Below are 12327 nucleotides of genomic sequence, written 5' to 3'. Positions count from 1 at the left end.
GGTTGAGCTATAGGCGCCGAGCCGGTAAGGTTTTTTAAGCTTGGTATATCAGTGTGTTCCTGCTGTGTTTGTGGTGACATGTGACAGTGTCTTGCTGAGTGGCATTCATTATTGTTGTATGTTTTTGTGTGCCGTCATCAGAATGTCAGAGCTTGAATTAGAACAATGAGCAAACATTAAATTTCTCGTTAAACTTGGCAAGAGTGGAAATGAAATCAGGGACATATTAGTCCAAGTTTATGGGGATAATGCCATAAAGAAAATGGCAGTGTACAAATGGATTAAACATTTTGCTGAGGGGAGAGAAAGTGTCACTGATGAAGGGAGCTCAGGGCAGTCACTAATGAGCAGAACTGACAAAAACTTTGCAAAAATCCATTGAATTGTGCATCAGAATCGCTGGCTGACCGTGAGAAGCTTGACAGATCAAGGAAACATTAATAGGGAAACAGTTTAGAAAATCTTAACTAGAAATCTTGGCATGAGAAAGTTGTGTATAAAAATGCTCCTGAAAAAGTTCACTGATCAACAAAAGCAAAAGAGACCTTTGGAGAGGCAAGGTGATGTTTTGGGCTGTTATCCCTGGTGATGAATCATGGGTGGACCAATACAACCGGGAAGCAAAGTATCAAAGTGCACAGTGGAAGTCAGACGATTCTCCATGACCAAAAAGTTCTGTCTGCCCAAATCAAGAGTCAAACAGTTAACCAAGTTTACTATTTGGAAGTGCTGAAATGGCTGTCTGAAAAGTGACAAAAACGACCTGAACTTTTTGCCAACCGTGCACGGTTCATGCATCATAACAATGCACCAGCTCACACAGCACTGTCTGTGAGGGAGTTTTTAGCCAATGAACAAATAACTGTATTGGAACACCCTCTCTATTCACCTTATCTGGCCCCCAGTGAGTGTTTTTAACCTGAAGATAAAGGAAATACTGATAGAGAGACATTTTAATGACATTCAGGACATGAGGAGTAATATGAGGATGGTGGCCATTCCAGAGAGTTTCATGGATCTTGCTTGCAACAATTAATTCCATGATTTCCAGAAAATGGGTTCCAAATTGCTGTGAAGAGTGGACTAGGTGCTGGCATTGGTGCATAGCTACCCAAGGGGAGGACTTCAAAGGTGACTGTAATGAAATTGAGAAATGAGGTATGTAGGACTTTTTCTAGGATGAATTCATGAACTAATTGTCATACCGGTATCATATGTATGTATGAGCCACAGGCTATATATAGACCATAGCCTTTTGTAAAATGCTTTGACATTCATAGGAACACAGACACTGCCATTCTTGTGCATTTTATTACCAACATGTATTTAAAATGAGGTCCTAACTGGGCGCGGTGGCTCATGCCTGTGATCCTAGCACTCTGGGAGGTCCAGGTAGGTAGTTTGCCTGCGCTTAGGAGTTCAAGATCAGCCTGAGTGGGAGCAATACCCCATCTCTAAAAAAAAAAAAAAGGTGAGTGTTGTGGCCAGCGCCTGTAGTCCCTGCTATTTGAGAGGCTGAGGCAAGAGGATCATTTGAGTACAAGAGTTTGAGGTTGCTGTGACCTGTGGTGCCACAGCACTCTACTGAGGGCGAGGAAATGAGACTCTGTCCCAATAAAATAAAAAAAAAAACAAATGACGACCTGGTAATCCTGCTTTTAAAGATGACACCTGTCTACATTTCTCTTACCAGTTACTAGAAACTCTGCCTCTCACAATGTGTCTAAACTTTTGGTTATTTGATATCTTCTGCTCAAATGTTTACAATCTCTTGTAATAGGTTTCATAAATTTATTTGCTGAGGAAAGTGATGCTGTCTTTGATTTTCTCTAAATTCACTTCAAATCTGAAAGGGGACTCTTTTATAAGAACATGAAGATTCCATGTGTAAGGGCGTTTTTCTTTATTATATTACTATACATGTTATATGTATTTATTATGTCGTCACTTAGTTTTCACTTTTATAACATGCAAAATGTTATTTTCTTTCAATTTAATTCATCAAGATTTTCATTCTTTGTCTTTTCACTTTTGTGTTTTTTTTTTGCAGTTTTTGGCCGGGGCCAGGTTTGAACCTGCCACCTCCAGTATATGGAGCCAGCACCCTACTCCTCTGAGCCACAGGCGCCGCCCTTCACTTTTGTCTTTTTTGATGAACGCACTCATTAACATTCACATTTCTTTCTGGAGGAGTTATGGCCATATGGCACAAAGATGGTCATGTCATAGTCTCATAAGGGGACAATGTCGTAATGTCTAAGTACTATTAAAACACAAATCTTATCCTGTTTCACCAGCTTACCTTTTCCCTCTTATCTTGACTTTGGATTTTAACAGTTTTCAACTAGCCTTTGTTAGTAGACGGATCCTTGGGACACAAGTAAAAGGTATTAAGGTTAGAGGTATTAACTGTGAAGTTGGCATGGCATGCTGGCTGCTGCTGTATACACATATACTCCTGTACAATTATAAATCCTTGCTTTTTTTATGTTAATAAGTTTTTATCTGATGTGCTAGGAATGCTTCATAAACTACTTGGCATACCCCTTTGGCCTGCTTACCCCCATTAAGATTATAGCTCCCCCATAAAAATTATAGCTCAGGCTCAGTGCCCGTGGCACAGTGGTTATGGTGCTAGCCACACACCAACCCAAGGTGGAGGGTTCAAACCTGGCCTGGGCCAGCTAAACAACTGCAACAAAAAAATAGCTCTGTGTTGTGGTGGGTGCCTGTAGTTGCAGCTACCGGTACTTGGGAGGCTAAGTCAAGAGAATCACTGAAGCCCAAGAGTTTGAGATTGCTGTGAGCTGTGATGTTACAGAACTCTACACAGTGCGACAGCTTGAGACTGTCTCAAAAAAGAAAATCACATCTCAATTCATAATGGTTTTTTTTTTGAGACAGAGTCTCACTGTGTTGCCCTTGGTAGAGTGCTGTGGCATCGCTGCTCATATCAACCTCAATCTGTTGGGCTTAAGTGATTCTCTTGCCTCAGCCTCCCAATAGCTGGGACTACAAGTGCCTGCTACAATGCCCGGCTGTTTTTTTATTGCAGTTGTCATTGTTGTTTTTAGCAGGCTCGGGCTGGGTTTGAACCTGCCTGCCTCGGTGTATGTGGCTGGCCCCCTAACCATTGAATTACAGGTGCCAAGCCATAATGTTTTTTCTTTTCTTTTCTTTTTTGAGACAGAGCCTCAAGCTGTCACCCTGGGTAGAGTGCCGTGGCGTCACAGCTCAAAAGCAACCTCCGACTCCTGGGCTTAAGTGATTCTCTTGCCTCAGCCTCCCAGGTGGCTGGGACTACAGGTGCCCGCCACAACGCCGGCTATTCTTTGGTTGTAGTTGTCATTATTGTTTGGCAGGCCTGGGCTGGATTCGAACCCTCCAGCTCAGGTGTGTGTGGCTGGCGCCTTAGCCGCTTGAGCCACAGGTGCTGAGCCGTTTTTTCTTGATGGCATAAAAACATTCTCAAGATATTTACTAGTAGGGCACCCATTTTTCAGCAGACCTGAATTTGACTCTTGATTGTGACACTGACTGCCTTTCTCACTCTTTCCTGGCTCTCTGTTTCATCTAGGCCTAGAGGCTGGTGCTAAAGTTCTTTTCTTCTTTTCAGTCTCTGAAACAATTTTCACTTGACAAACTTTAAAGGTCTTTTCAGAATTCAGAATGTCACGCCTCTCCCACGTGTTCACATGCTTGTGAAGTGGACACTTTTTACACTGATTTGTGAGTGCTTGCTTATATTTTATATCTCCTTTGCCAGACTATATCTGTCAGAAAAATAAAACCATTATAAGAATTATGGGGGCGGTGCCTGTGGCTCAAAGGAATAGGGTGCAGGCCCCATATGCTGGAGGTGGCGGGTTCAAACCCAGCCCCCGCCAAAAACTGCCACAAAAAAAAAAAAAATTATGGGACTGAGGTATTTATTATAAGATTTACATTTAACCAAATATGGGAGGAGCTGGGAAAATGAAGATCTGAAGGGGGAGAACCAGAAGATGAGTGTGCATGGGGCAAAGTATCTAGGATGTTCCCTGAGGGATGCCAGCTGGGATTGGAGAGGCGGTTTCTCCCTGGGCCTCCTGAGGGATGCCAGCTGGGGTCAGAGAGGTGGTTTCTCCCTGGACTGTTGGAGCACTCCTGTGGGCAGGCACATTGAAGTTGGCAGGAGATCTTTTACTTTTCTTCCGACTCCTGACTCGCTTGATGAATGTGCTTCTTATTTAATAGAGAATTAAAGCTAGTAGAAGAGAACCTCCGTGTATTTCTATTGCCATATCTCCAAATCTACCTGCTTTTGAACTCATGTATCTATCTCCCCCCACCGTTCTATGCAAGGTCAACTTCTCCACCAGCACTACAGCCTAACCCCTCTTACCTACACACGGACTTTGCTTCTATAAATATGGTTCTCATGAATAATTTTTAATTGCATACAGTGGTGCTATCTGTAATAAAGACTCTGTCTCCGTCTCCTTTTTTGATATTTTTTACTGCTAACAGCTTTAAGGCTCCTCCCCCTTTTCTTCCCTCTGCCGCATATTTGAGCATGCTAATAAGAAAGTGCTTTGTCCTTTGTCCCTCACAGGTGATTCAAGTCAGGAGATGCAAGCCCCAGTCTGCACATAGAACTCCTCCACCTGGCCCCACTCCCCAGCCACAATAAAAACCCCAGCTGGTCTCCTTTCCTTTTCCAGTTTCTCAAGCCATTTCAGCTCTGTTTGGGAGGCTGTCCCCAGAAAGCCCAATTATGTCAGTAATGAAACTTCTCCTGCCTCTTGGTAATGTGTGTGGCATCATCAGTCTCCACGTTGGAACTAAAGTTTGGGTGGGGGTCCATCTGCTTCTGAACCATTATCTCTCATCTTGAAATATGCATTAGCTGGGATCGAAGTTAGATTGTGTCAACATAAATTAAAAATAAAAGTGGCCTAAACAAGTTAGTTTATCTCTTGTTCATGTGATTCTGCTCTGTAACGTCTTCAGGGTTCAGGTTTTGTCTTATTTCTTCTCCACCAGTCCCAGCTGTGAGTTGCGATGACTGGTGCAGGGAGGCACTGTCATTCCAGCCAGCAGGGAGAGGGAAGAGGCAGAGAGGGGAAAAAGAGGGCCTTCTCCTCCTTAAGGGTACAATTCCAAACTCAAGTCATAGAGCCATTTTTTAGCTCTGAGAGAGGCTGGGTAACATCATTTTTAACCTGGTGGCTAGGTACCTGTAAAGCAGATTTTGTTACTCAGGAAAAGGGGGAGAAAACATTAGAGGACAAGTAGCAGTCTGTGTTCCCAGATCTTCCCTTGACTCTCTGTCCCTGTGGCATGTGGAATAGTGCCCCTGTCCATGTCTAGTTCCTAATCCCAGAACCCGTGAATCTAGGAGGTTACATGGCAAAGGGAATTAAGGTTGCCAATGGAATTAAGTTCTCTAGTCAGGGATCTTAAGACAGATATCCAGGATTATCCAGGGGGGCAGAACTTGTCATAAGGGTCCTCAAAAGGGGAAGAGGGAGGCAGAAAAGGATATCAAAGAGATGTGTTGTTGGGATTTGACCCACCATTGCTGGCTTTAAAGGGGAAGGAAATGAGTGGTGAGCCCTGGACTGTGGGTGGCCTCTTAGGGCCAGGAAGCAAATCCTCCTCTGGAGCTTCCACAAGGGGACATCGCCCTACCTGCATTTTGATTTTAGTCCAGTGAAACTAGTGTCAGGCTTGTAACCTCCAAAATTCTAAGATAATAAATTTGTATTTAAATTTTTTTTAAGAATTTGTATTTGATTTTTTTAAAGTTTGTGATTATTTTCATAAAGCAATAGGAAATCAATTGATTTTGTACTAGAAATAGGGTAGTCCTGTAATAAATGGCTTTGGAATTGGGCAGTGGGCGGACGCTGAAAGAATTTTGGGGAGCATGGTAGGAAAAATCTAGATTGCCTTGAACAGGCTGGTAGAAATATGGATGTTCATAATTCTGTCCTCATCTACCTCTGCAGAAGCCGGAAAGTAAGGATATGATTATTTTGGAGGAGCCTAGTGAGGACTCAGGAGTAGAGAGCAGGTTAGAGAAACCATATATCATTCTGGAGAATACTTAAGTCGTCACAAATAGACTGTTGGTAGAAATATGGATGTAAAAGATGCTGCTGCTGAAACTCAGAAGGAAATGGGGAACATGTTACTGGGAACTTGAGCAAAAGGATCCTTGCTGTAAAGTGGCAGAAAACTTAGCAGAGTTTTATCCTGCAGTTATGTGGAATGCGGAACGTATAAACGATGAAATCGGACATTTGGCTGAGGATATTTCCAAGCAAAGTATTGGAGGTGCAGCCTGGTTTCTTCTTGATGCTTCTAATAAAACGCCACAGGAAAGAGATAGATTGAGGGAAGAACTTTGAAATAAAAGGAAATATAACTTGATGATTTAAGAAATTCCCAGCCTGACAAGATTGCAAAGATGCTAAAATTGAAATTCACTGTCAGGCTAGACAAAGGCAATGGTGCAGCTACATGAAATTTTGCTAATACCACAGAAAGATCAAAAGGTCAGAATGTTCAGGCACAAACTTTCCATAAGAAGGGTAAGCATGTGGCTCACATGTCCTCATCGACCTCTGTGGAAGCCAGGAAGTAGGGACATGATTATTTTGGAGGAGCCTCTTGTCTAATGAACTGAATTCCTGTAACATACATGAGATGTACATGAGGTTTATGAAAATTTTAGATCAGCGGAAGAAACACTGTCAGCTTGAACTGAGGAGAGAGTGTGAAATGCAAGCAGGTTCTGTGATAAACTTCTACAGGCAGGTAGCAGACTAATAAAACTATTCCTCTGCGAACATGTGCCACTATTTAGGAGAAAGAAAGGACAGCCCAAGCAGTCAGGCAGAGGGTGGGGCCTTCAATAATAGAGAACCATTCCCAGAGCTTAAACCTAATGAGCTTGAGGGAACTTTGACATTTATTGGCACTGGTGACTCCCCTTTTCTTTACATTATGTCCCCCTTGAATGCAGATGTCCATAACTGTTAGTTATCCTATGCCTGTCTCACCACTATATTTTGGGAGCAGGCAAACTGATTCTTGAGTTTTACAGGTTCACAGATGAAGAGGAATTTTGCCCCAGGATGGATTATACTAAATAGCTTCACTGACATCTGGTTTGTTTGTTTATTTATTATAAAAAAAATTTTTTTTTTTGAGACAGAGTCTTGCTCTATTGCCCTGGCTAGAGTGCAGTGGCATCATCATAGCTCAAACTCCAAGGCTCAAGGGATCCTCCTGCCTCAGCCTCCCAAGTAGCTGGGACTACAGGTGCATATCTGGCCAATTTTTTCTATTTTTAGTAGAGACAGGGTCTTACTCTTGTTCAGGCTGGTCTTGAATTCCTGAGCTCAAGCAATCTTCCCGCTTTGGCCTCCCAGAGTGCTAGGATCACAGCCATGTGCATCGTGCCTGGACCATATCTGGTTTAGATGATGAAATTTAGGACTTTTGATCTGATGATACTTATTTTTCAGTTACTTATTATTATATTATTTAGAGATAGGGTCTCACTCTGTCACCCAGGCGAGAGTACAGTGGGCCAATCATAGCTCACTGTAACATCAAACTCCTAGGCTCAAGTGAAGCTGCTTCAGCTTTTCCAGTGGCTGAGACTAGGTGTGCACTACCATGCCTGGTTAAGTTTTTAAAAAAATCTTTTGTACAGATGGGAGGCTCACTAAGTTGCCCACCTCTGGCCTCAAGTGATCCTCTCACTTTGCTCTCCCAAACTGCTAGATTAAAAGCATAAATCACTGTATCTGGCTATTGATCTGATGATATTTAGATAAAAATTTTGACTTTGAATTGATGGTGTAATGGATGAAGTGAATGTATTTTGTACATGGGATGGACATGTATCTTTGGGGGCCAGAAGGAGGATTATGGCAGATAATAGTCTCCCCAAATGGTCACCTCTTAATCCTCCTAACCCATGAATATGTTACATTAAATAGTATGTTAGTTTCTTATTGTTACTATAAGAGCCACAAACTTTGTGTTCTAAAGCAACTTAAATATGTTAATGTTCTAAAGGTCAGAAATTTGAAATGGGTTTCACTGGGCCAAAATCAAGGTGTTGACAGGGCTGTGTTACTTCTCTAGGTTCAAGGAGAAGATGCTTCCTTGCCTTTTCCTACTTCCAGAGGCCACTGGTATCCCTTGGCTTGTGTTCTTCCTCCTCCTTCAAAGCCAAAGTGTAGCACCTTGACATCTCTGACTGACACTGACTCTCCCACCTTCCTCCTTCAGTTATAAGAACGTTTATGAATACATAAGGCCTACCTGGATAATCCCAAGAAAATGCTATGCATCCCCATCTCAAGATCCTCCAACTTCGTCATATCCAGAGTGAATACCTTTGGTTTGTAAGATGACACATTCACAGAGCCCAGGGAGGAACATGTGGACATCTTCAGGGACCATTATTCTGCTTACTAATTGCATTTTGCCTAACTTTTAAGTATATTACCATAAAGGTATCAATAAATTCCTATTATTATCCTATTGTTATCTTTTTTCCCTACTGTCTTCTGAGCATATTATAGTCAGGTTCTGCCCCAGTATTCCATTGACTACATTTTTGTGAAGCCATCATTGACCTTCAGGAGGCCAAATCTAACAGGTGTTTCTCAGTCTTCATCTAACTCAAATTTATCATCAACTTTTGACCCAACTGATTTCTCTCTCCTGGAAACAATTTCATGCTTGATTTTTTAGAACTCTTCTTTGGCTGCCTTCTCTTCACAGGGGATCTCATTCATTCTCATACTGTAGATAACATTTATACACCGATAATTCTAAGTTATATAAGTTATATGTGCAGCCAGGACCTCCCCTCTGAATTCCAAGATGTGTGTGTGTAACTGTCTATTTAATATCAGTATCACCACATGGATAGCTAAGAGGCATGTTAAAACCCTAGAATGTATTTCAGTACCCACCCGTTTCCTACCTTATATATTCCATCTCCGTAAGTGGTTCCAGTATTCACACAGCTAAGCCAAAAATCTTTGGAATCATCCTTGATTCCTCCTTTTTTTTTTTTTTTTTAACACTTTATATTCAGTCCCTCAGAAAATATGACTTTCAAATGTATTCTGTATTTCACCACTTCTTATTACCACCACCATTATTAATCTGGTCCATGCCATAAACTCTCATTTAGATGACTGTGAAGCTCTTTATAGTCCCCCTCCCTAAATACTTGCCACCTCCTTTTCTCCTCTAATATATTCTCCAGACACCAGACAGAGTGATCCTTTTACAATGATCAAGCATACTCCTGCATGAGGTCCTTTGTACTTATTCCTTGTATGTAGGATGCTAGTCTTTCACTACCACCTAAGTCAGCTCCCTTACTTCCCTCAGATCTCTGCTCAAATGTCTCCTGAGAGACCTTCTGTCTCTCTGACCACTCTGCCTCTGTACCTAAAATAGTAGTCCCATCACTCTCTATCCCCCACCATGCTCTAGTTTTCATTTAGTTCATGTATAGCTAACTGACAGTATATATATATATATATATATACACACACATAATATATATATATACATAATATATATATACATAATACACACATGTACATATATATTTATACACATATTTATATATATAAAAATTTGTTATCTACTAAAATATAAGACATATCATGGCAATTAATTAGTTTTTACCTTCTATTAAATCCCTTACACATAGAGTAGTACCTAACACATAACACAAACTTTATAAATTGAATGATTGAATATTTTCTCTTTATTCATTATTTTGAGCTGCCACTATATGCCCTATTTTAATTCCTAAGGACACAGACATTAATGACTATCTCTACCTTCCAGGAGCTCTTGATCTGAAGAAAGAGAAATATACGTATACAGATAAGTTCAGTTCAGGTACAAAGAACATGATTTGTACAGAGGAGGTAGTAGAGAGGATTATTAAATTTTTAAAAAAGTAGAAAGCTCTACCTGAACAGAATTTAAAAGAATGAAAAGTCTATGAGGCAGATGGGGTGAGGGCACCATTCCGAGGTAAGAGTATAGAGCATGCACGGGCAAACAGGCAGGAAATGTCAGGTTTCATTTGGGGAATTTGATGTAGTTTTGTATATTGGAATAACCGGTATGGTAAAAAAGGTGATAAAGATGATGCTAGGAGGACTCAGAATACATAGCGCCTTAGATACCACGCTACGGAGTGCACATTTTCTCCAGTAGCTAAAAGGGAAGCTATGAAAACTTTTAAGATGGGATTACTATCATAGATTTTTCATTCTGGCCATTTCATTCACACTTTAGATATGTCTGTGGAAGTAAGAAATTCAGGTTAAGGTAGCCTGGATAAAAGCTGGAAGTAAAAATAGTTGAGGGAAAAATAAAGGAGGGAGTTGCGTGTACTTCAGCTGGGAAGGACGCGTTGAGGTTGGCAATCCCTCAAGGACAGTAACCACCATGGCTTCCAGTGCTTTGCCCAAACCTCAGATGCGTGGCCTCTTGGCCAGGCGCCTGCGGATTCATATTGTTGGAGCATTTGTTGTCTCCCTGGGGGTTGCAGTTTTCTATAAGTTTGCTGTGGCTGAACCAAGAAAGAAGGCATATACAGATTTCTACAGAAATTATGATTCTATGAAAGATTTTGAGGCGATGAGGAAGGCTGGTGTCTTTCAGAGCGTAAAATAATTTTGAAATACAAAGAATTTCTTTGGGCTGATTTACATAGACATTTGTCACGGACCTGTGTTCCTGAGCTATGAATATGAGTGATAAATAAACTATTAATAAACTAAAAAAAAATAAAAGGAGGCATGAGGCTGTCATAATTCTATATAAAAATTAAAATAATAAAACTTTAGGCTTTGATTCTATACTTTAACAAGCAGACTTCTAATATAAATATGGTTTCCCAAGTAGGCAGCCCTATAAGGAAAAGAACATATTGATTAGGTGACTCAAGTAATTCAATGGAGATTACAAATTATTTTTTATTTTCACCATTCAGTTCCTTGAGAGTTCTGCTAGTGTGGTCAGCTTTTTAAGAGATGAATCACGCCTGTACAAAGTGATTTATTCTAAACATAGAACTCTTTCTAAACATGCAGAGTTCATAACAAGACCCCTTGGTAACATTTCCAAAGTAAAGAGACCCTGAAAAGACTTAAATAGCTTATGTGTGATGTTGTTAATAATAAAATTTTCATACCACTGTATAAAAATTTCATAGAATTTATTAGGAATTTCAGAAAACAAAACTTTATAACTATAGCTAATACATAATTGCTAACAAAATATTCTTTTTATTTTCAAATAGAATAAACTTATGTTTAGTAGCATGCTTGTTGAAAACCATGAAATATTTCCACTCATTAAAATATATTTATCAATAAAATACATAATAAAGTATATTTTATAGCATAAATGTAAACTAGTCAACTTATCTCTATTACCTATGTTATAATTTACTTTTATTTTATAGTTACAATGTTTTAAATCATTAACAAATGCAGAAATATGACATATTTACAGGAGATCTTAAAAAATAATGATTCTATTTAATAGTTACTGTTATGCTTCATCAGTATTTTCTTTGCAATCTGGATCCAACATCAGGAGAGAGACTGATCCTTGGCTGGGTGCTCTGTAACATAGTTTCAAAATATTTTTTACTATAGTATTCATAGACTTTTGTAGATAGATCTCCATATGGATTATAGATTTTGATAAGACTAAACTCATAATTCAAATTCTCAAATGTTACATACACATCAATCTCAAACAAAGTTGAGTACCACTCTATGTAAGGCATCATACTAATTAGAATAATGTATGTCCTTCACTTCTTGCTATTGGTAAAATATGCCTACAAGATGATTTCTGTCATAATCATCTACCATGTAAATGGTCAAAATTTCATTATTTTATTACAGTAAGCACTTGGAACCCATATAATACCCGAGGGGTAGTTTAACAACATATTTTTGGTTAAAAGGTAAGTTGTTAACAATCACCAAGCTGTGGAAACAACCTAAATGCCCATCAATCCAGGAATGGATTAACAAACTGTGGTATATGTAAGATAGATATGTGTATGTCTATCACAAAATACGATTCTACCATGAAGAGGGGCAGGCTTATATCTTTTATATTAACCTAGATGGAACTGAAACACATTCTTCCTAGTAAAGTTTCACAAGACTGGAAAAACAAGTATCCAATGTACTCAATACTAATATGAAGCCAGTAGACGATCCAATAGATGCCCATACAAGATAAAAACTGATCCAATTCAAC

General features: G+C 39.8%; 1 protein-coding gene across 1 annotated transcript; it reads left to right on the top strand.

The window, feature by feature from the left end:
• Window positions 1-10491: 10491 nt before the first annotated feature.
• LOC111723999 (cytochrome c oxidase subunit 6C-like) lies at window positions 10492-10719 on the top strand. Its single transcript, XM_023511031.1, has one exon. The coding sequence runs from the start codon at window positions 10492-10494 to the stop codon at window positions 10717-10719; it is 228 nt and encodes a 75-aa protein (XP_023366799.1).
• Window positions 10720-12327: the final 1608 nt, after the last annotated feature.

Source organism: Otolemur garnettii, unplaced genomic scaffold, assembly GCF_000181295.1.
Source record: "Otolemur garnettii isolate 467f Iridium unplaced genomic scaffold, OtoGar3 scaffold00001, whole genome shotgun sequence".
Taxonomy (NCBI): Eukaryota; Metazoa; Chordata; class Mammalia; order Primates; family Galagidae; genus Otolemur; species Otolemur garnettii.
The sequence above is the reverse complement of the archived record's forward strand: the minus strand, read 5'-3'. Positions and strand labels throughout refer to the sequence as shown.